This window comes from Eurosta solidaginis, chromosome 1 (genome assembly GCF_040869045.1).
Source record: "Eurosta solidaginis isolate ZX-2024a chromosome 1, ASM4086904v1, whole genome shotgun sequence".
Lineage (NCBI taxonomy): Eukaryota > Metazoa > Arthropoda > Insecta > Diptera > Tephritidae > Eurosta > Eurosta solidaginis.
Window position 1 is genome coordinate 305735898 of NC_090319.1, and position 24209 is coordinate 305760106.

Below are 24209 nucleotides of genomic sequence, written 5' to 3' on the forward strand. Positions count from 1 at the left end.
TCTATTTTCGTAGAGGAGTGCTCAGTTATTCTTGTGTTGAAATTTATTCTTTGTACCATAGCCATTTGTGCAAATAAACTTATAAGCTGGTTTGAGTATGTTGATGATATATTCATATTAATGTTAAAATCTCCAACTATTATAATGTTGTCAGATTCCCTGAGGTGTTCATTGATGACATTGTTTAAGTATGTCATGTCACTGCTATTTGGTGAGTGATAGAGTACACCAATTTGCCATTTTAACGCATATTTTTTAAGTTTTATGACAATGCACCACACATTCCTGTCAATAGCTTTATTACACACTATGCTATATTGTAAATTTTCATGTACATACATTAGAACACCACCTGTATGTCTACTGTGGGAATCGCAGCGGATGAATTTATATGTGGAAACGCATAGCTCAGAATCCATGATTTTATCTGTTGTACATGTTTCCGCGCATAAAACAATGCTGGGTTTTTTTATTTCTATAAGATGTTCCAGCTCTAGCTTATTTGCTGTAATACTATTAATATTAAGATATATACAGTCCAAGTTGAGCTCTTTGTTACGCAGGTTTGTTTTAGTTTTTGACTTGTGCTTTGTGGTTACAGATTCCCTCGTTGGTTGCTAATAGCCAATCTTCCTCTTCCTTGCTATGAGCTTTTGTTGATACACAGGACACATTCTGTCCATGGAATCGTGATTTTCGTCCAGTCCCAAATTTAATTCTTTATTTGCCCTGATGCAGTTGATGCATTTATTTATTGCTTCTTTATTGCATACCACATATTTATGCTCACCCAAGCATTTTGTGTATACTTCTTTTTCTTTGCAGTCACTGGCTTTGTGATTGAAGCCTTTGCATTTGAAACAACATAGTACTTGCACTGCATCATATACTCTGCACCGCTCCCAGCCTACATTGAGCCTTTCTCCGGCTAGTATATTCATAAAAGCTTCAACCTCCACTTCAATTACGGCATTATAGTAAATTTTCTCATTTTTTTTAACTTCATACTGCTTGACAATTTTTATATCTGTTTCGGATAGACAATTATTCTGACGTTTAATTCTCTGGGTAAGCTCATCATTATCATACTTGAAATTTATACCAGTTACAATAACGGTTGGTTTCACTTTCATAGGAATCTTCACATTGTAGTTATTTCCGAGGCTGTTCTCAATAGCATTTTTTATTTTCTCACGATCATGGTCATTTGCACTCTCTACAATCACTACACCGCTTTGTCTTGCTACTATATTTGTAATTTGTAGCTCCTTTGGATCGACATTCAAGTTTAGATCATTTTTGGTTTTTTCAGCACCTTGCTTTGTATTTGGCTTAACTATTAAGGGAACAACTTTTCTAATCTCTGGCAACGCTTTTGTTACAGCTGCATACGATGCCTTGGCTTCAACATTGCCGTTTCTCTTTATTTCTGTGCATATTTTTTTATTTTCATTACTAATTGTTTCAATCATTTTCTTATTGTCATTTTTATTGCTTTTTAACTCTTCGCATACTTGCTCACTGCTTCGCTTGAACCCTTCTGCTATTTCACGGATTTTGTTTACTTCTTTCACACTTCTTTCGCAAGACTCTTGAGCTTTTTGCATTGCTTTGATTCTTTCACTAAATGCAACTTCCACTGCTTTAAGTACTTGTTTAATCTCTCGCTCATTTTTCTTTAGTGAATTATCAAACTCACTTCTATAAAAAAAAAAAATAAATGTAAGGTGCGATAACCTCCGAAGAGATCTAAGGCCGAGCTTCTCTTCCAATTTGCGTCGTGCTCCTCTTGATTTTTCCCTACAAATTGGCCGGACGGGACCTACATGTTTTATGCCGACTCCGAACGGCATCTGCAAGGCAGATGAGTTTTCACTGAGAGCTTTTCATGGCAGAAATACAATCGGAGCGCTTGCCAGACACTGCCGAGGGGCGACCCCGCTTAGAAAAATTTTCTTCTAATTGAAAAATCGTATTTCTAAAATTTTGATGTTGCTTTGCCCGGGAGTTGAACCCAGGGCATACGGAGTGATAGGCGGAGCACGCTACCATCACACCACGGTGGTCGCCATTCTGTCCATTCTGCTTTACCACCATTTGCATATCTTTAAGGATGTCATCAACGTTATGTACATACTGCACACAGTCAGTACACATAAACCTAAGCATCTGACATTCTTCAAGTTTGGTGACGCTGTATTGATTCAAGCCTGAGCATTTTGTTGTTAGGTGGTAATATTTACCACACACCCCTTCACACCGAATTTTTGACGCTTCTCCTCGTATATTACTTTTGCATTTGTCACATTTTTTCTCCATTCTTCTTTACACATATACAAAATTTATTATAAAAGTAGTTTACAATGTTTTTGCATCAAATAACTGCAGAACATTTATGTCCGCTAATTGTAGTTGAGTTTTAGAGTTTTTATGTATATTTTTCACAAATATTTAGTGCGTATAACTAATTTAAAAAGATTTTAGAATATATGACGTTTAACGCATTAGAACGCATTATAGCTTCTGTCTAAGAGGAATTGCACTAAATTCGTTACAATATATTAGAATATATATCATCAATTTTCACGTTTTTATATTAGATTCATGTTCATGAAATGTATAAAAAAAAAAAAACAAATGTTGGGTTCGGGTAAAGCATTGCCTTCTGGATTTTTATAATAAGAACGATATTCTTGGTATAACCAATTTTTCATACATTTTGTCTTTTAGTTTTGATTCGGCAATAGGCAACGGCTTCGAATAAACCAGTTTACGTTCAATTAAACAACGACCATTTCTCGGATATTCAACTATTAAAAATTCTCCGTCGGTATAATTGCTTTTGAGGAATACATTATACAGCTCATCTTTTGTGTATCTCAACTAGCATATATATCGCATGGATAGTTTTATAGCTCCCTGTGTAAAATAATTATAAATAAAAAAATCGTCATACAATTGTATGTGAACCTTGAAAAGTATTGGGGAGTTACGAGCTCCTCTAATAATTTGTACCCAACCTTCAGACACGTATACCAGAACATTCGAACATACGAATGTATGCTGTTTTTACTTTTTTTCAAAAATTGGTGGGCCATATCAACGAATGTGTTATACAAACAAGAAAATCATTACCTTGTTGCCAGCCAGAAACATAATTTTTCTGGCTCGACTTTGTGTGATTGAATTATTCATTCGTGAAAATGGCACTGCAAATTATTGGGGTTTCCATGTGCGTAGGAATCTCTAGATTTAAGTAGAACCTGGAGAATCTAAAAGGTAATATAACGAGGCCTATAACACAAAATCGGAAAAATTGCACATTCATGCTTCTGGTTAGTGGGCGACGATATAATGAAAAGTACAAAAAAAAAAACACAAACAAAAAATCAATAAAAATAAAACGAAACAAAATAAAATAAAATTAATGAATGTGAAATAAAATGCAATATGTATAAAAATAAATATGGGAAATTTGATAACAGTTTTTTGAAAAAAAAAAAAAAAAATTAATTTTTTGGGTTTTGGGGAGTGTTTTGGTCGAAAAATTTCCCCTTTCGCCATTTTTTTCGCAGGCTCGAAAATTATTTCTTTGGGTATGCGTAGTGGAAATTTTTTTTTCTGAGCCCAAATTCTATCGAAAAATCGATGGCGCGATATCGGTTAACTTTCGTCCATACAAATCGACCTACCTAATATACATACATCTACATTTGCGGGTAAAAAAACGCTTGTCATCACTTAGATAATGTTTAGGAGATCCATCTAGGGGCAGTGGTTAAATAACTAGCTACAAAACGGGTTGTACCGAATAGCGGAGACACGCACCTCGGTTGGTCATATAAAGTTATGCACTTGGCAGTCCATATAAACTTTAAGTGCATATGTATATAGATGTAAAAAACAACACAGCTACTGATAACACTCACCGTTATCATCAAAAATCACAGTTACCGTTACTGTTGAGCCACGCGCCATTTTACAAGGAATCGCATCACAGTTCGAAACATCAATATACAATACTTCATATCGAGATCCTAAAATAAAAAGTTCATATTGTACATATTACATCATAAATTTGATAGCTGTAAAATTTAAAGTTGAAATCTTTGGGATTTTATATTTAAATCACAACTGTTAAATTTGAATTAACATTAGTAGACAATGATTTAAGATGCTTTTTTTAATTGCCAGTGATTATTTTAATTGTTTTCCGAAACAAGCAATTGCTAAATGATGACCATTAAATGAGTAATTAGCTTATTACGATATCAAGTGGTTCGAAAAACTTTGATTGTATATATCTTAATATATAAAAAACACGTGTCACAAACTTTTGGACTTATGGACTCCTAAACTACTGAACCGATTTTGAATTTGTTTTGCACCCCGTGTGTAGTTTGATCTAAATTGAGAGATAGGATAGGTTGTATCTCAGTTCATAGTCGCAATATTATTCTATTGCAAATTTTTTATTTTTTTATACGTAATAATAAAATGTTACGTATACGCAGTGGCACTCATATTTTCAGCGGATATACTTCCGTGTAATTGCTTGGTGTTTAATTAAACAACCTGCTTATCATTAAAAAAATATTATAGCGAATGATAGCAAGTATAGCACATCACCAGGCCAGAGGGTGGGGGGTTTCTGAGGGGACCCGCGATTTAGAGGTACTATGACATTTTTTTAATTCAGGAGAGTCTTTAGTTGTGTAGAGGGTAATTTTCATACCCCTGGGTGACTAGGGTCTCGAGATATGGGCCAAAACGTGGGCCAGTGAATGCCTAGACATTGTTTATACAATATGGGTGTCAAATGAAAGCTGTTGATGAGTGCTTTAGTACAGAGTAATATATTATCCAGAGACGGACTGGGACTGGGATTAGGACTAGGACTGGGACTGAGACTCGGAGTGGGACTGGGACTGGAATAAAATACAGACCACCCTCTGGGACAGGCAGTAAGGAATGCAGAAGTATCAGAAGAAATTGAGAGAAGAGAAAAGAGAGATAGAATGAGACGAAGATGGAGATAGATGAAGCGAAAAAGACGGAGGGAGGAGTGAATAAAAGGATTAGGAAAAAGTGAAGAGGGGGGGAGGGCAGAGTCAGACGGAAAAAGCTTATTAAAATGTATGCAGATAGGCCAAATTTAAGGCAGGACAACGTCTGCCGGGTCTTCTAGTAGTAAATAAAATAAAATTAATCGGTACATACATACATACATATGTGTGTTATCGATTTATTATCGAAGTGTTTAAATCTGCTATCACTAACTAACTGTTCACTTTGTATTTGACCTATAGAGTTTGTAATATTGGTGAAGGTCAGTAAACGTAAAGTTATAATGTGTAAAAATTATTAAAAAGTAATTGTTCGAAGGGTCGTGGGACGCCCCGCCTTTCCATTTTCGAAAAAAATTTCGCCAGTAGATTATTGTCTATATGTGTCCCAAATTGCATCAAAATCCGTGTAGCCGTTCTAGCGTGATTCAATCACAAAAACGGGAAAATACAATAATTAAATTATAACTGTTCCTACGGGCGGGGACCTCCCCCCTTTTCAAAAAAATAAAGCTAGTAGATCCTTCTAGACTATTGGAAGGGTCCCCAAATGACCCTACGGGATCCCGGAAACCATCTATAAATGATCCCGTAAAAGTCACGAAATGACCTTGATAAAGCCCCGAAAAAGTCCCGAAATTACCCCGACGGGATCCTGGACGAATCAGACGAAGTGTCCCGAACTGACCCCAAGATAGTCCCGAAAAGGTTCCAAAGTAGCCCTGACGGTATCCCAGACGGATCCCAAAAACTATCCAGAAATGATCCAGGAATAGTGCCGAAAAGATCCCAAAATGACCTTGGTGGGATGACGGACGGATCCCGAAAACTATCCAGAAATGACCCCAAAGGGTCCCAAAGTGATCCCGAAAAAGTCCCGAAATTGCACCTATGGGATTCCGGACAAATCCCGAAAATCATCCAGAAATGATCCAGGAGGGGTCCCGAACTGACCCCAAAATAGTCCCGAAAAGGTTCCAAAATAGTACTGACGGTATCCCAGACAGATCCCAAAACTACGCAGAAATGATCCCGGAAGGGTTCCAAAGTGATCCCGAAATTGCCCTCACAGGATCACAGACGAATTCCGAAAACCACCCAGATTATCCCGAAATAGTCCCGTAAAAGTACCGAAATGACCCTGATGGGATCCCGAAAACCATCCAGAAATGATCCCGTAAGGATCCCCAAATGATCCCGGAATAGTCCCGTAAATGCCTCAAAATATCTCCGAAGGGATCCCAGAGGGATACTGAAAGCTATCCAGAAAAGAGCCTAGAAGGGTCCCAAATTTTCCCGAAATAGTCCCGAAAAAGACCCAAAATTACCCCGACGGGATACCGAAAACCAACCAGAAATCATCCCGGAAGGATCCTCAAATGATCCCGGAATAGTCCCGACATTACCTCGACGGGATCTCAGACGGATCCCGAAAACCATCCAGAAATGATGTCGGAAGTGTCCCCAAATGATCCGGAAATAGTCCCGAATAAATCCCCAAAATGACCCCGACGGGATCCCGGAAAATTCCCGAAAACCAACCAGAAATGATCCCTGAGAGGTCCCCCAGAAATTATGCCGGAAGGGTCCCTAAATGATCCCGAAAAAGTTTCGAAATTACCCTGACAGGATCCCGGACAAATCCGGAAAACCATATAGAAATGACGCCGAAATGGTCCCGATAAGATCCCGAATTAGTCCCGAAATGATCCTGACAAGCTCCCAGATTGATCCGGAAAACCATCCAGAACTGACGCCGGAAGGCTCGCCAAATGAACCCGAAATAATCCAGAAAAAGCCACGCAATGACTCCGACGGGTACACGGACGGATGGACCCCGAAAACTATCCAGAAATTTCCCGAAATTATCATCCAGAACAGATACCGGAAGAGTCCCCAAATGATCCCGAAATAGTCCTGAAATGACCCCAACGAGATCCCGAAAACCATCTAGAACTGATGCCGGAACTCTCCCCAAACGAACCCGAAATAATCCAGAAAAAGTCTCGAAATAACTCCGACGGTATTTCCGTAAACCGTCCAGAAAGGATCCCTGAAGGGTCTCCGAGTGTTCCCAAAAAGTCTCGTAATGACCCCGACGGGTACACGGACGGATGGATCCCGAAAACTATCCAGAAATGATGCCGGAGGGTCCCTAAATGATCCCAAAAAAGTCTCGAATTTATCCTGACAGGATCCCGGACAAATCCCGAAAACCATACAGAAATGACGCCGAAATGGGCCCGAAATGATCCTGACAAGATCTCAGATTTATCCGGAAAACCATCCAGAACTGATGCCGGAAGGCTCCCCAAATCAACCCGAAATATTCCAGGAAAAGTCGCGAAATGACTCCGACGGGTACACGGACGGATGCACCCCGAAAACTATCCAGAAATTTCCCGGAAACCATCAAGAATTTATATCTCAAAGGTACGCAAATGGTCCCGAAAATACCCCGACGGAAAGGGTCCCCAAATGATCGCGAAATAGTCCCGAAATGATCCCCGAATAGTCCCGAAAATGTCCCTAAATAACCCCGACGAAAACTATACAGAAATGATCCCGGAAGGGCCCCAAAATGATCCCGAAATAGTCCCGAAATGACCCCAGCGGGATCTCGGACGGATCCCGAAAACCATTAAGAAATGATTCCGGAAGGATCTCGATATGACTCTAACGGGATTACAAATAAGGTGAAACTAACTATAAAACCATGTTAATAAGGCAGCAGGCGCGTTGGAGCGAATGAAAAGTTACAAAGAAAAATACAGGTAAAGCTAATAAAAGCGTGCTAATAAAAACAATTGAAAGAGGGCGGATGGCGGGAGGAGACGGAGAGCACCACCGATCGTTTTTCCAAAATTGTTTAGATCTCGATCTGTATGAGCCAGATACCAAAAATTATTGATTTAGGAGAACATTTATATTGAGTTATAACAATTTTAAATTTTACACCAGAGGCGGAGAAGGGGCAAAGGGGGCCCGAGGGCGTCACTGCTCATTTTGTAAGCCCTCGATTTATTTGACCTATTGGGTTGTAATATTGGTGAAGGTCAGTAAAGGTAAAGTTATAATGTATAAAAATTATTAAAAAGTAATTTTTCGAAGGGGTTGTGGGACGCCCGCCCCCCTTTCCAGGTTCGAAAAAAATTTCGCAAGTAGACTATTGTCTGTATCCCAAGTTTCATCAAAATCCGTGTAGCCGTTCTGGCGTGATTCAGTCACAAAAACGAAAAAATATAATAATTAAATTATAACTGTTCCTAGGGGGCGGGGACCTCCCCCTTTTCAATAAGATATAGCTAGTAGATCCTTCTAGACTATTGGCTATATGTGTGCCAAATTTCATGCAAATCCGTCCAGCCGTTCTTGCGTGAATGAGTCACAAAGGCAAACGTCTGGATATCCAAACATACAAACATCCAAACCTACCCATTTATAACATTGTGACGAATATTAGCAACACTAAGGCATACTATCATCTCTAAGCCGATACTAAGCAGTCATTTGTATATACATAAACAAATCAATCGTTATATCTACACATATGTACATACAAGAAGCGGAGAGATGCACAAACACATGCATATATCTGAGATACGCACAAAAATTGCATACATCGGTTGAAGTATCATTCACATATACACGCGCATATGAGAAGCTATAAACGTGCATCTGTAGTTTATAGCTGATGAGTTTATAGCTGGTAAACAAGTAGTAAATTCTAGAAGGAGAAACGCCTAGAAGTATGCGAACGAGGAAACCGAAGAGTACAAAAGCAGAACCAGCTGAGGCATGAACAATCAGTTTGATTTAAGCACGCTATCAGTTGCAAAGTATAAGTGTTATTGTGAAGTATTTTCAAAGTAGTCTAATAAAGAACATTTTGCATTATTGAATATTGGAGTTATTTATTCAACAGTTTAGCGATACGAACGTTAGTAAAAGGTTGCAAATATGCGGAATTGCACTAAATTCGTTACAAGCAATTGAAAAAGGAGCTGGAGAGCCGTGGATTGAATACAACTGGTAATAAACTCGAACTTTAGGCAAGAATACGAGAGGCAATGGAAGCGGAAGGAATTAATGTGGACGATGATGTCTTTCATCCTGATGGGGACGAGACAACAACAAAAATTGAAGAGAAAAACGAAACATCGCAGACAGTTACGAGTACAGACTTGAACATGATTTTGGCTGCAATATCTGCTCAAACATCGACAATGGCATCTCAAATGGAATCACAGGAGACACGTATAACATCCAAGATGGAAACACAACGAGAATCCCAGGAGAACCGTATAACATCCAAGATGGTAGCACAAGAAACGCGTATTTCAGAAATGTCGACACAGATTACATCACAGATGGAAACACAACTGAAAGAACAAGAGGCACGCATAACAGTACAACTCGAAGCGCAGGAGGCGCGTATATCATCAAAACTCGAAGCGCGTATAGACGAGAAATTAACGCAGTTTGAGGAAAAAATCGAAGCCGAGGTGGATGCTTTGAGAAGTCGTATACAGGAGTTGCAATTAAATCGCCCAGCTGTTTCAGTAAGCAATACGAAGGTAAAAACTCCATCTTTTGACGGCTCTGTTCCGTTCCTGGTATTTAAGCTTCAATTTGAGAAGACGTCGGCAGTTAGCAACTGGAATTCTGAAGATAAGGTTGCTGCGCTGTTCGTCGCATTGAAAGGGCCTGCAGCGGAAATCTTACAGATCATTCCAAAGGGAGAACAGAACAATTACGAAACATTAATGGGCGCTCTAGAAAGCCGATACGGAAGCGAACAGAGGAAGAAATACACCAAATAAAATTGCAAACCGTTACCAAAAAGCTAATGAGACTTTGCAGGAGTTTGCTTCGGATGTTGAAAGGTTGGCTCATTTCGCAAATGCAGACGCACCCGTGGAATACACCGAGAGGGTTAAAATTCAGACCTTTATAAATGGAATACGGGATGTCGAAACGAAACGAGCTACATATGCGAACCCAAGGCCAACATTTGCTGAAACGGTATCCCATGCACTGACTCAGGAAACTGCCTCACTTCTGTGTAAGCCAGCGTTCAAAGCACGCCGTGTGGAGGTAGAAAGGCCAGACTGGGTGAACACAATATTGGAGGCGCTGTAAGGATCGCAAAAGCGGAGTGAAAGAGTTATCAAATGCTTCAATTGCGGGAAGCCCGGTCACATTGCACGCCATTGCGATCTTGATCCTAGTGGTTTCAACAGCATGGGTGGTCTTAATAACAAAGCTGGAGGGGATAAGCAAGAGCGAGTAAGATGTAGACATCGTGAGCTAGCTCCAGCTACCGTCATAGGGAATATGGATGGCAAAGAACATGTACTGACTGTAGATACGGGCGCATCTCATTCCTTGATCCGATCTGATTTGGTCAACAGGAGAGTAAAGCCATTACCTGGAGCAAGGTTGCGTACGGTCACTGGCGAGTATAACCAAGGGGAAGTGTGAAGTCTTAATTGGGAAGGTTCTACACAAATTCGTTGTGGCGGAGATTGTTGATGAAGTCATATTGGGTGTGGACTTTTTAGTTGACCATGACATCAGGATCGATATGCAGCGAAGAGTTATGCGTTATAAGAACCAGGATGTACCACTCAACTTCAGTTTTGAGAAAGGGTTCAACAGTAAGCGAGTGCTGGTGGAGGCGATTGGGCAAATACCACCAAAGTCAAAGGCAGTAGATCGGGCAAAAGTTGATGGATCGAATGGACCAAATAAAGAGGAATCAAAGGTACCACTGGCATTGACAAAACCAAAAACGAAGCAAAGAATTTCCCAGAAAGAATGCGAGGGTAGTTTCAAGCCAGGGCGCAATACTGTGGTGAAACGTGGGAACGATACTGATTATGCAAAGCCAATCCGTCAAGCGCAAGCTTTACGAAGTAGTTCATTGGCCAAACAACAGAGTGTGAGGGAACGAATCAGGATAATGAGTACTAGGATGAAAAACAGGTACGACAAGAACAATAATTCGGAAGGTTTCCGGGAGGGAGATTTGGTACTGCTATACAACCCTCACCGGCGGAAAGGTGTTCCATCCAAATTTTGGTGCAGTTGGGAAGGCCCGTACAAAGTTGTGAATAAGATCAGTGATACCATCTACCGTATACAAACCATTGGGAAACCACGAAATAGAAGGGTGGTTCATTTGGAGATGCTAGCAGCATTTAGATCAGGAACTTTGTCTGATCGGGGCGATCAGACTTAGGTGGAGGGCAGTGTGACGAATATTAGCAACACTAAGGCATACTATCATCTCTAAGCCGATACTAAGCAGTAACTTGTATCTACATAAACAAATCAATCATTATGTCTACACATATGTACATACAAGAAGCGGAGAGATATGCACAAACACATGCATATATCTGAGATACTCACAAAAGTATGCAATCATCGGTTGAAGTATCACTCACATATACATGCGCATACGGGAAGCTATAATCGTGCATATGTAGTTTATACCTGGTGAGTTTATAGCTGGTAAACAAGTAGTAAATTCTAGAAGAAGAAACGCCTAGAAGCGAACGAGGAAAGCGAAGAATATTAAAGGAGCACCAGCTGAGGCATGAGTAATCAGTTTGATTTAAGTACGCTGTCAGTTGCGAAGTGCAAGTGTTATTGTGAAGTATTTTCAAAGTAGTCTAATAAAGACCATTTTGCATTATTGAATATTGGAGTTATTTATTCAACAGTATAGCGATACGAACGTTAGTAGAAGATTGCGGAATTGCACTAAATTCGTTACAATATTATTAGGATATATGTTAAATTAGAAACTAACTGGCGTTTTTATATTACGCACGTAAGCAAAAATACGAAATCTCAATTTTTACTTACAAAAGACTAGTCGCACCATGAATATACATATTTCCACTCTCCACAGTGTTTTCCAATGTTTTGAAAAGAATTACTTTATTATTACGCGTACTTTCTTTGAGCATCAGCGGACATTAAGGCGACTAACATATATTTTTTCGTCATTGTAGCTCTCAGCGATCGTGAAAAAAAATGGTTTTATATTTTTGTCCTTTAACATTTTTAATGAAAAATATATTCCTAAAATTAAAAAAAAAGTAGGGACGGGACTGCCGAAGACTTCATACCGTTCGTAATCTCCAAATAATCGGATGTATAAGACAAGAAATATATAGTGAACAGATGTACATACCTAAACGATTTTAAGATAAATATAAAATAAAAAATGGCAAAAATCCCTCTTATCTGAACGATCGGTTGTATGGGATATATATTATATATAGCTCCGATCGAAATGATTTTTTTATGAAATCTTCTATGATATATTAGAATAAATATCACCAAGTTTAACGTTTTTATATTGGAAACTAGAAGACCCGGCAGACGTTGTTCTGCCCTGAATTTGGCCTATCTGCATACATTTTAATAAGCCTTTTCCGTCTGACTCTGCCCTCCCTCCCTCTTCACTTTTTCCTAACCCTTTATTCACTCCTCCCTCCGTCTTTCTCGCTTCATCTATCTCCATCTTCGTCCCATTCTATCTCTTTCGCAATCTCCTTTCTTTTCTCTTCTCTCAATTTCTTCTCATTCTTCTGCATCCCTTATTGCCTGTCCCAGAGGGTGGTATGTATTTTATTCCAGTCCCAGTCCCACTCCGAGTCTCAGTCCCAGTCCTAGTCCTAATCCCAGTCCCAGTCCGTCTCTGGATAATATATTACTCTGTACTAAAGCACTCATCAACAGCTTTCATTTGATATCCATATTGTATAAACACTGTCTAGGCATTCACTGGCCCACGTTTTGGCCTATATCTCGAACCCTAGTCACCCAGTGGTATGAAAATTACCCTCTACTAAGCACTGTTGATGAGTGTTCAATTGTTATCCATATTCTATAAACACATTCTAGGGGTACTCGGGTCCACGTTTCGGCCAATATCTCGAGACCCTGTACTTCATCGCAACCAAACCTATGTAGTAACCACCGCACGAGGTTTACGCAGCTTGTGTGAAAGTTTGAACAAAATCGACCGACGCATCTCTTCAAACACCGGCGACCAACTAACACACATATTAGCCTTTCTTTTTATATATCGTTAGCTTAATGTGAAAATGTGCTAAGTCAACTTTTATGAATTTTACAGGAGACGAAAAAAAATTAATAATTTTTGAAATAACCTTCTTTTTTCAAAACCGTGAATGAGGATACCTTAATCGCAATGCTTTTGAGTTTAGAAGCTTTGGAAAAGATAAATAAAAATCATGTATGCCAACCCAGCAGCTATTTTATGACTTAGCGCAATTTTCGCACTCATACCAAATTTTTTCCCCTGACTTAGCACTTTTTACTCAATATGTTTTCCCATCACTCCTCACCTTTAATGATTGCAATAAAACACTAAAACTATATATTTCACAAAAAATACTTTTTATTTGTCAAACTATTTCTAAGGGTTCTGATCTGGACTCTTTTGCCGGATGGTGCGCAGACAATAATTTATTTTTAAATTCAAACAAATGCTGTGTTGTGTCTTATTCCAAAAACGCAACTGCCACATACTTTATCTACAAACTAAATAAAAAAATGTAAGGCGCGATAACCTCCGAACAGATCTAAGGCCGGGCTTCTCTTTCAATTTGCGTCGTGCTCCTCTTGATTTTCCCGACTCCGAACGGCATCTGCAAGGCAGATGAGTTTTCACTGAGAGCTTTTCATGGCAGAAATACACTCGGAGCGCTTGCCAGACACTGCCGAGGGGCGACCCTGCTTAGAAAAAATTTCTTCTAATTGAAAAACCTTATTTCTAAAATTTTGATGTTGCTTGTACGGTGTAGTAGGCGGAGCCCCGCTACCATCACACCACGGTGGCCGCCACAAACTAAATACTAAATCTCTTAATCATTGTCAAGAGAGTAAAGACTTGGGTGTAATTTTTTACTCCAAACTCTCTTTTTCTAGTCACATTGATATCGTTGTTTCAAAATTTGTTGCAATGTTTGGGTTCAGTAGACGTAATACCAGTGACTTTAAGGACCCTATGACGTTGAAGGCACTTTATATATACTTTGTCAGAAGTCATCTTGAATATTGCTCAATAATATGGAACCCTTTCTATGAATATAACTATAAAATTGAGAGAGTTCAAACATTTTTTACAAAAATTGCTTTACGTATGCTTCACTGGCCAGACGGCCTCCCATCATATACCAGCAGGTACAAATTAATCTTCAGGCTTTGCATGACAGAACAACTTCTATCTCACTCGTGTCTGCCTATAATGTAATAAACGTTAGCTCGAATTGCTCTGATTTATCTAATTTGTTCATTCCATTTATTCCAATGCGTGATCTTCGGCATAATAGATTATTTATCTAAATAATTAATAAAACGAATTATGCTATAAATGAACCTATAACTAGGACTATACCTCTAGCAAATCGATTCAGTAGTGTTCTTAATTTTAATAACAGCTTATATAAGTTTAAGCTTGAATTGTTTTCTATTTTTAACTAGTCTGTAACATAGCATTTAGTTATCGACATGTCAGCGCAACGCATTTATCAAACACCAAAGGTATGTCTCAATTGGGTGAATCCAATTTCAATGGGTTGTGTAGGCAACCCTCTCAAGGGGCTCCCAGCGCAATATATAGCTTCTCCAACCCAATTGCCAACCTCACCTACCCGTGGCGAATTCTGTTTCATTGGCAGCCGAGGCTCTGGTGACCCCAAGTTCCTCATGGAACTAGGGGGTGGGGAGGACGGGATGGCATAGAAGGTTTAATGTGGTCATATAAATCGTTCCCGAGATGGTCGGACTAGTACCTTAATAGTGCTTTGTTACCGGAACGTACCGGATCTGTATGTGGCAAAGGACCATCAACATCGGCCCAAAGCCTTCGGGGAGTGGCTTTATCGTTGATACAACAACAACAAATCATTTACTTTTAGACTGAATTTTTTTTTTTTTTTTATTTATTTATTTACGGTCTTTAAGACCTAGTTCAAGGTAAAAAAAAAAAAAAAAAAAAAAAAAAAAAAAAAAAATGAATGAATTAAATAAGTAAATAAAATGCGCGCACAAAGAAATGACTCATTGCAAACAGTACGTAAAAATTAAAAATTAAAATATTTTTTCTTGTGATCGATGTATTTTGAATTCAGTTTTAAAACTGCATTAAAATATAATTTTTGAAAAAAAGTGACTTAGCACATTTTCACATTAAGCTAACGATATATAGATTTTTATTTTTCACACTTCACTATAATATTAAAACGAAATGCAGATTTACGTTGCTTTTGAAATTCGGCTTAAAAATTACACATGGAACAACTAAAGACTCTCCTGAATTAAAAAAAATGCCATAGTACCTCTAAATAGCGGGCCCCTTCAGAAACCCCGGGCCCGGGGCTAATCTCCTTATTATTACGTATAAACAAATAAAATAATTAGCAATAAAATAGTATTGCGAGTATAAACTGAGATATAACCTATCCTATATTTCAAGTTATATCGAACTACACACGGAGTGCAAAAAAATTCGAAATCGGTTCAGTAGTTTAGGTGTCCATCGGGAACAAACATAGTGACACGTGATTTTTATATATTAAGATTAAGGGAGCAATTGCCAATAATCTTTCTATCTGAAGGATCGGTTGTATGGGATATATACTACATATGGCTCCGATCAAAGTGATTTTTTCAGAAAATCTTCTATGATATATTAAAATATATATCACCGAGTTTAACGTTTATACTTTCTAAATTAAGGGAGAAATGGCCAAAAATCTTTCTATCTGAACGATCGGTTGTATGGGATATAACTACATATATATACCTCCGATCAAAGTGATTTTTTCAGAATATCTTCTATGATATATTAGAATATATATCACCGGGTTTCACGTTTATACTTTCTAAATTGCGGCAGGAATGACCAAAATCGTCTTATCTGAACAATCGGTTGTATGGGAGATATATGTTATAGTGGCCCGATCCTACCGCATCCGACAAATGTCTAATATAATACAAAAATACATCCTTGTGCCAAATTTCATTGAGATATCTCAAAATTTGAGGGACTAGTTTGCGTTTAAACAGACAGACGGACGGACGGACAGACGGACATGGCTATATCAACTCAGTTCGTCGCCCTGATCAATTCGGTATACTTAATGGTGAGTCTATCTTCTATATTTCTCAACGTTACAAACATCGGACCAAAGTTAATATACCATTTCATGTTCATGAAAGGTACAAAAATTGCGTAACATGCCTCGGTAAATTACTTGAAGCCTCGAGTTGATTTGACCCCTCTAGCAATTTTAATTTCCGAAAGATAATTTTTTGAAAAAAGGTTACTTATACGCATATTTTGCGTAATATCTCCAGGTCAAAGGGCAAGCCGGTCTTGAAAAGTGTATGGATAGAGTTTGTTCGTCGAGTAGTTTTTGAAACATAACCTCCGATATGGGTTACTATCTGGGGGCACACTTCCGTTATACCCTCTCTATTCAACTTTAGCAGCCTTTGGTAATGAAATATCGCACTTATCCCATTTTTAGATTTCGTGCATTTTCAATACCAAAGTTAAAGATATCTCCATTTTCCTCAAGACATCGTGTTAACAGACGGATGGACAGAGCCATCTGGTATAGCTCAATTAATTTCTCCGTTAAATTTCCTATAAGAATCAGTGTGAAAAACGGTATTTTCGCACAATAGATTCGTTTGATGATTTCAGGTCAATATGAATATGTAACACTCCTATATTGCTGCTACAGGCTAGGTACACTCACTAACATCAGAGTGCCGATATACTGCTGTTTAAATGTTTTTTATACTCAGCGTGCTATGCACACAGAGTACATTAAGATTGATTGGATAACGTTCGGTCTTACAGGCATAAAGGAATCGAGATAGATATAGACTTCCATATATAAAAATCATCAGCATCGAAAAAAAAAAATTATTGAGCCATGTCCGTCCGTCCGTCATGTCCGTCTTTCCGTTAACACGATAACTTAAGTAAATATTGAGATACACGAGCTTATCTGGACCCAGTAGATTGGTATTGAAAATGAGCGAAAGCGGATGATAACCACGCCCACTTTTTATATATATAACATTTTGGAAAACACAAAAAACCTGATTATTTAGTAAATAACATGCCAATCTAATATATACGCACGCAAGTCATTTTCTGTCAAAAATGTCTCATGCACATACAACTTGTATGAGAGCAACCCAAATTGAATTTGCTGCGTGAAAACCTAACTCGATTTCCAATTTTTGTTCTGCGTGACATTTAGATTTGACGTTTGCACACATGCTTTACATTGTCGCAACGCATGCCTATTTGGGTTCGGGCAAAAAACGTCGGTTGTTTGCGTGCGCTAAAAAACGCAGTGCGGTTTTATTAGGTTGGCATGTAATACACCTAGAAAGTTAAAATTTGACGTGTGGACTGATATTTAGACTCTTGATAAAAATTTGGAAAACAAAGTTTTAAAATGGGCGTGGCACCGCCCACTTGTGATAAAATCAATTTTACAAATATTATTAATCATAAATCAAAAATCGTTAAACCTATCGTAACAAAATTCGGCAGAGAGATGGCCATTACTATAATGAATGCTTTGAAGAAAAATTAACAAAATCGGTTAAGGATCACGCCCACTTTTATATAAAGGATTTTTAAAAGGGTCGTGGACGAAAATAAAAACCTCTAAGTTAGCAAAAAATAGTTTTGAATCAATGATGTTTCACTTATCAAGTTTTATTGTAAGAGGAAATGGGGAGAATTTTTTTTAAACGGGCGGTGTCAAGTGTTATGTAGAAAAGTAATTTATCTGAAATGAAATGTATAATTGAAGCTCACGCTGAGTATATAATGTTACACCCGAACTTATACACCTTTACTTGTTGTTTTTGTATTCAATAATCGAATGTACCTAAATTTAAATTTTTTCTTGTCACACTAATGGCTACTACAATCACAAAAATTTTGTGGGATGTCTTGTTTTGATTTCGAATTAGAAACTCATTGCGAGCATTATCTATTAGCAATATAGGAGTATTACGTTTATGTGTTTGTATTCGGTTGGGCTCTGCAAAGTAATTTAAATGTTTCTTAACTTTTTTTTCCACCAATACTTACCACAATCTTCAAATGGCAAGCTTTCGGAGCTCAATAGTGTTCGTCGTAAAATGTTTGGTCCAGATTGCAAATCGTTCGAAAAGCCTTCTGACATTGATATCAAAGATACTATATAGATATATAGTAATTTTGTATTATACAGCTTTCTGTGCATTTTCGTTGTTGTAGTCGTAAATGTTTGCTAATCAATTTCTAAGTCCATTCTCAAATATGGAAATGTATGATATTTATTGTATATAGGTTGTTTGAGTTATTAAATTTTCTCACCTGGTAAAATAATATTTGTGTATTACGCGCAATATGACTGGCGAAAAGCAAAAAACTGTCTGATTAGGCAAAACGGTAGCAGCTGACACACAGTGGCAATTTACATCGACTGTGTACTTATAATATTGATTGATGGCTTCATTTCTTTTTCTTGTCTTTAAATATGTTTTATGCAGCTTACTGTTTTTTTTATATATATATTTCATTATCATTAAGCGATTTTAGCCGTTTCGTAACAAGTCACGCCAGCTGTCCGTATTTCGCGATAACTGACGCCAATTGGGAGCACCAAGGGAGGCCAAGTCTTCATCCACCTGCCTCTCTCAATTCAGTGGAGGTCTCCCCTTCCTCTGCTTCCAAACTGCGATGTCTTCATTTATTCGCATAACATGACCTAGCAAGCAAAGTCTTTGGGCTTTTATTCGCTGCACTTTCATCATATCTGCTTAAAGCTCATCATTATAACTCCTTCGATACTCGCCGTCGACATCACGGACTTGACCATAAATCTTCCGGAGAACTTTTCTCTCGAGCACTCTTATAGCCATCTGATCTTTTCTCGACACCAGCCATGATTCAGAGCCATTTATCAGGACAGATAATGATACGACTTTACTTTTCAACTGCCTACTCAGCCCAAAGTAACACTTGTTGGCGAGAGTTGCTCATGCGCCGATTATTTCTTTGAAAGACCCCACTTTTTTGTATATTTAGCAATGCAAATTATTCAAGTCAGTAAAACATACCGTTTTTTTTGTCTATGTAGTCTTTAAATTTTTTTGTAGGCACATTAGGGTGGTCTTTAAAAAAATCAAATGAACGATTTTTTCAGTCTGAACCCTTCAAGCCTTAATACCACGGCTAGAGTTTTACCATATACATTTTGGTCACAATTGGGTTCCGGTAAGGTGTGTCTCCTGTGCGTGCCCTGGCGGTCACCTGAGTGACGCTAACAGTCCAGCCTTATGTAAATGCAGTGCGGCAGTTTTCTGCCAAAATAGTCTCATGCACGTACAACTTGTATGAGTGTAGCCCGAATTGAATTTACTGCGTAAAACCTAACTCGATGTCAAATTTTTGTTATGCTTGACGTTTATACTTACTTAATTGGCGCTTAACCGTTTAAACGTTAATGGGCGTCCAAAAAGCGCGCCAGTCGCTTCTTCGTTGGGCTAACTGACGCCAGTTGGCCACACCAAGGGAATTTAAATCGTTTTCCATGTGGTCCTTCCAGCGGAGTGGGAGCCGCCGCCTTCTTCCTCCGCTTCCATAGGCATGATCTGATAAGACAACTTGTTTAGCCTCTTCCTCCGCTTCCATAGACGTGATCTGATAAGAAAAGTTGTTAGCCAGCTTAGCAGCTGTGTTTTAATTCGCTGTACTATGTTGGTGTCTGCATAAAGTTCCTACAGCTCATCATTAAATCTTCTTCGGTACTCGCCGACGCGTAGAGTCCCATAAATCTTTCGAAGAACTTTTCTCCCGAATACCCTCAGAGCCCACTCATGTACGTTGGCATAGGTCATGAATTTGTACTTAAAAACTAATAATAATATGTACTAATACTTAACAAGCGCGGTCGGTTAAAACACTTCCAAAAATGTCTGAAGAGGCAAAGAGGATAAATATAATAAGAGACGTCACTCGTTACTTTGCATAATGTTTTTGGTTAGGGTAATCGCAGGTTTTTTTTTGGGCGAGATGTGCATAAATGTCTTTATACCTTTTCGTGGGGTATTTGTGTTTATTTTTCCGACTGTATTTAATTAATTAATTAATTCTCTTTCCAAAAATCACATTTTCATAAGGTGCTTCACGGCATGGATAAATGCGAGACAATTGAAAATGTCCCTCACAGAAAACATTGGGCATCAATTTTTTTGATTTCCAGCGAGTTACTCGCCACTCGTAGCAGACTGGTGGCTCTTATTATATTTATCCTCTTTGGAAGAGGTATCAAAAGACGCGTTTGGGACCTAATAACCATCGTCCGAAGGCTGATATTGTTTGTTTCTGTAATTACGTATTCGCGATTTACACACAAAAAGGTTTGTTGCTGATTATCGACAACTTATCTTTTGAAACTCGTTACTCTTCTGCTTTCCTCGTCACCCCCTCTTCTACTAGCAACGAGTTTCAGCAAAAAAATATTCATGTGTAAACAGCGACTTAATCGGTAAAAAATAATTACACTTTTTGCAGAAGTGTTTTCCGGAGAAACACTATTGATCGAGCGCCGAATTGGACCAGCTCGGGATTCTTTTCTGTTTTTTTTTTGTGAATATCTTTTCACAAAAGCCAAATTTCTAATTTCCTCTACGGACTTTTGATTCCGAAGTCAAACGTGTCAGTTTTAACTTCAAAAGCTTTTGACAGAATGTCTTAATAATTTGTTTTCTAAGACCGTATTACGTTTACCATCGGTGACTGAAAGTAATTTTCACTCAAACGATAACTGTCCATCTGACAAACTATTTAAAACAAGTAAGGAAGTCTAAGTTCGGGTGAAACCGAACATTACATACCCAGCTGTACACTTGAATTGCTGTTGTTGTTTGTTTTGTGTGCTTAATAGTGTTACAAGGCTGCGCAATAATACACATACATACATATGGTTCTATTCTGAACTAATTTTCGTTTAAAAGAAGCAAAAAGGATACAGAGGCTAACACCGATGACCTTGAGCGGGTAATAATGCAGTTTTCCTTAAGATATGACGATTTCCATGTTTATTTTAAAATAAAGATATAACAGAACAATAAACATAAACACACAAGTGCCATTGTATTAAAAAGCGTTATTACAAAAAAAGGGAAGGGTTATTAACGAAATTCTCCAACTTTTATTATAAATAGCTTATTACCTGCATCTACACACTTTTACAAAATCTTTTAGATGGCGGGATTAACCGATTTAGTCCATTTTTACTGAAAATATTTCCTGTCAAACACCAAATTTTTCGTCGAGTTATGGCTCCAGAAACGTTGGGAAATGCACTGTAAGAAAGGGACAGTGCCACACCCATTTTTCAAGATTTGAATTTTTTCCCATTTCTTGTTATAATGGCACAAAATACGATTGGTACTAGTACTGCTATAAGGAAAATATGTGTACCCAATTTTGTTACGATCCGTTAATTTTTCTTTGAGTTATGGCTCCCGAAGACCCGTAAAACTTACGGCTTACGCAGATGACGTTGCAATTGTCATAAGTGGAAAGTGCCTTCCAACGATTAGTTCTTTGATGGATCGGGCGCTTCGCGATATTCATACCTGGGCATCTAATGTCGGGTTGAAAGTCAATGCGGAGAAGACGGATATGGTCTTGTTTACAAAGAGGTACAAGGTCCCAAATTGGACCAGGCCTAAGTTAGGAGGGGTGACCTTACAGGAGAAACCTTGCACAAAATATTTAGGAATCATCCATCATCCTAGACAGTAAGTTGTCATGGAAGCTCAACGTGGAGGAGAGTGACCCTCAGAAGGCCTCAACGGCACTCTATGCATGTAAAAGAATGCTGGGGTGTACGTGGGGCCTATCGCCCTCTCTTTCTCATTGGGTTTTTACAGCGATTGTAAGCCCTATTCTATACTATGGAGTTCTTGTTTGGTGGAAAGCCACACAAAAAACAACATACCTCAAAAAATTAGAGGGGGTATGCAGACTATCGATGCTTAGCATTACGGGAGCCCTGAAAACAACCCCGACGGCTGCACTGTATGCCATTTTGCACATCCCACCTGTAGACCTGGTAGCAAAGAACAAAGCGTTAACGACCGCAACCAGGCTCGGTGCTTCGGGGCAGCTTGAGCGCCGACCATATGGCCATAGTAGTATAGCGTCATCAATCACAAGACGAATAGACTACATGATTCCCTATCTGCGCTTCGAGGGAGATCTTAAGGCCACAATAGAGGTGGACGGTTGGCGCAAGGGTGCGCAAATGGCGGACGAGGCGATACATGTGTACACCGATGGTTCCAAAGTAGTGGAAGGAGTAGGGTCTGCGGTATACTGCGCTGATCCGGAAATAAGCAGATCCTACAGGCTGCCGGATTACTGTAGCGTTTTCCAAGCGGAAATATTAGCCGTAACCAAAGCAGTAGAAACCCTGGAAGATAATAGCTTAAGCTGCAAACGTGTTAACTTTTATATTGACAGTCAAGCAGCAATTAAGGCAATAATCTCGCATAGCACAGCATCTAAATGCGTGTTAGAGTGTAAGCAGTCTCTGGAGAGAATCGGGACAGGGAGAAGCATACATCTATATTGGGTCCCAGGGCATATGGGAATAGATGGGAATGAAAAAGCGGACGAACTAGCTAAAAAGGGCGCATCCCTTGAAGCTTGCTCCGTAGATGTCCCAATTAGATTGGGCGAGATTAAGCGAAGTCGAGAGGTGCACATGATCGACCAAACGGGAAAGGCGTGGGTTCAAGCGCGGGGCTGTAAAGTGTCGAAGATTATGTGTAGGTCTTACAACCTTAGACTAACACAGTTGCTCTTATCATTAAAAAGAGAGGACTGCAGACTCATGACGGGTATTCTGACTGGACACTGCCTTCTGGCGTCACATGCCTTTAAACTAGGCTTGGTCAGTGATAGCAGATGTAGGAAGTGCGGGTTGAAGGAGGAAACGATCGAGCACGTTCTGTGCTCGTGCCCTGCACTTGCCAGGCTAAGACTCCAGCTATTAGGAGTGATACAGCTGTCAGATCTGGAAGCAGCAAGTGGCTTAAGTCCTAGGAAGCTTCTAGTATTTGCCAAGATGACGGAGTTATTTTATAACATAGGTCCTGGTTTTTGATAGGGTTTTTCAGTTTGGTCGTTAAAACAAACTTCTGGTAACACTACGGACTCAATCGGTCTATGTGAGGTCCTCATGGACCGGCCAGTTCAACCAACCTACCTATGGCTCCCGAAACATAGAAAATTGCTTAGTCATAAAAGGGGCGGTGCCACGCCCATTTTTTTATTTGAAGTTTTTCCTATTTATTGTTATAAATCCACTTGGTAAATGAAATACCATTGATATAAAGCTCTTTTTTGCAAAGATATAGCTTTTTTTATTCGTCCACGACCCTTTTAAAAATCTTTTATATAAAAGTGGGCGTAGTCCTTAACCGATTTCGTTAATTTTTCTTCAAAGCATTCCTTATAGTAAAGGCAACCTCTTTGCCGAATTCTGTTACGGTAGGTTTAACGATTTTTGATTTATGATTAATAATATTTGTAAAATTGATTTTATCACAAGTGGGCGGTGCCACGCCCATTTAAAAAATTTTTTCAAATTTTTATCAAGAGTGTCAATATCAGTCCACACATCAAATTTCAACGCTCTATGTGTATTATTTACTAAATAATCAGTTTTTTTGTGTTTTCCAAAATGTTATATATACATATAAAAAGTGGACGTGGTTATCACCCGATTTCGCTCATTTTCAATACCACTCTATTCTGGGTCTACATAAGCTCGTGTACCAAATTTGGTGAAGATATCTCAATATTTACTTAAGTTATCGTGTTAACGGACAGACGGACGGGCGGACATGTCTCAATCAAATTTTTTTTTCGATACTGATTATTTTGATATATAGGAAGCCTATATTTATCTCGATTCCTTTATATCTGTACAACCAACCGTTATTCAATCGAAGTTATAATACCCTGTGTACAAGTACAGCTGGGTATAAAAATTATAA

At 38.7% G+C, this 24209-nt stretch overlaps 1 protein-coding gene across 2 annotated transcripts in view; it reads right to left on the minus strand.

Annotated features, from left to right (window-relative positions):
• Npc2f (Niemann-Pick type C-2f) overlaps positions 1 to 18606 on the minus strand; it is a 35201-nt gene extending 16595 nt beyond the window's left edge. The window contains exons 1-3 of one of the 2 annotated variants that reach the window (XM_067761376.1): positions 18508 to 18606; positions 18241 to 18432; positions 3930 to 4037 (exon numbers count right to left, since the gene is read on the minus strand). In XM_067761376.1, coding sequence (XP_067617477.1) covers positions 3930 to 4037; positions 18241 to 18394 — 262 coding nt within the window. In that variant the 5' untranslated portion in view covers positions 18395 to 18432; positions 18508 to 18606. Of the gene's footprint in view, positions 1 to 3929; positions 4038 to 18240; positions 18444 to 18507 lie in introns of both variants that reach the window. The other variant, XM_067761375.1, reaches the window with a different exon arrangement.
• Positions 18607 to 24209: the final 5603 nt, after the last annotated feature.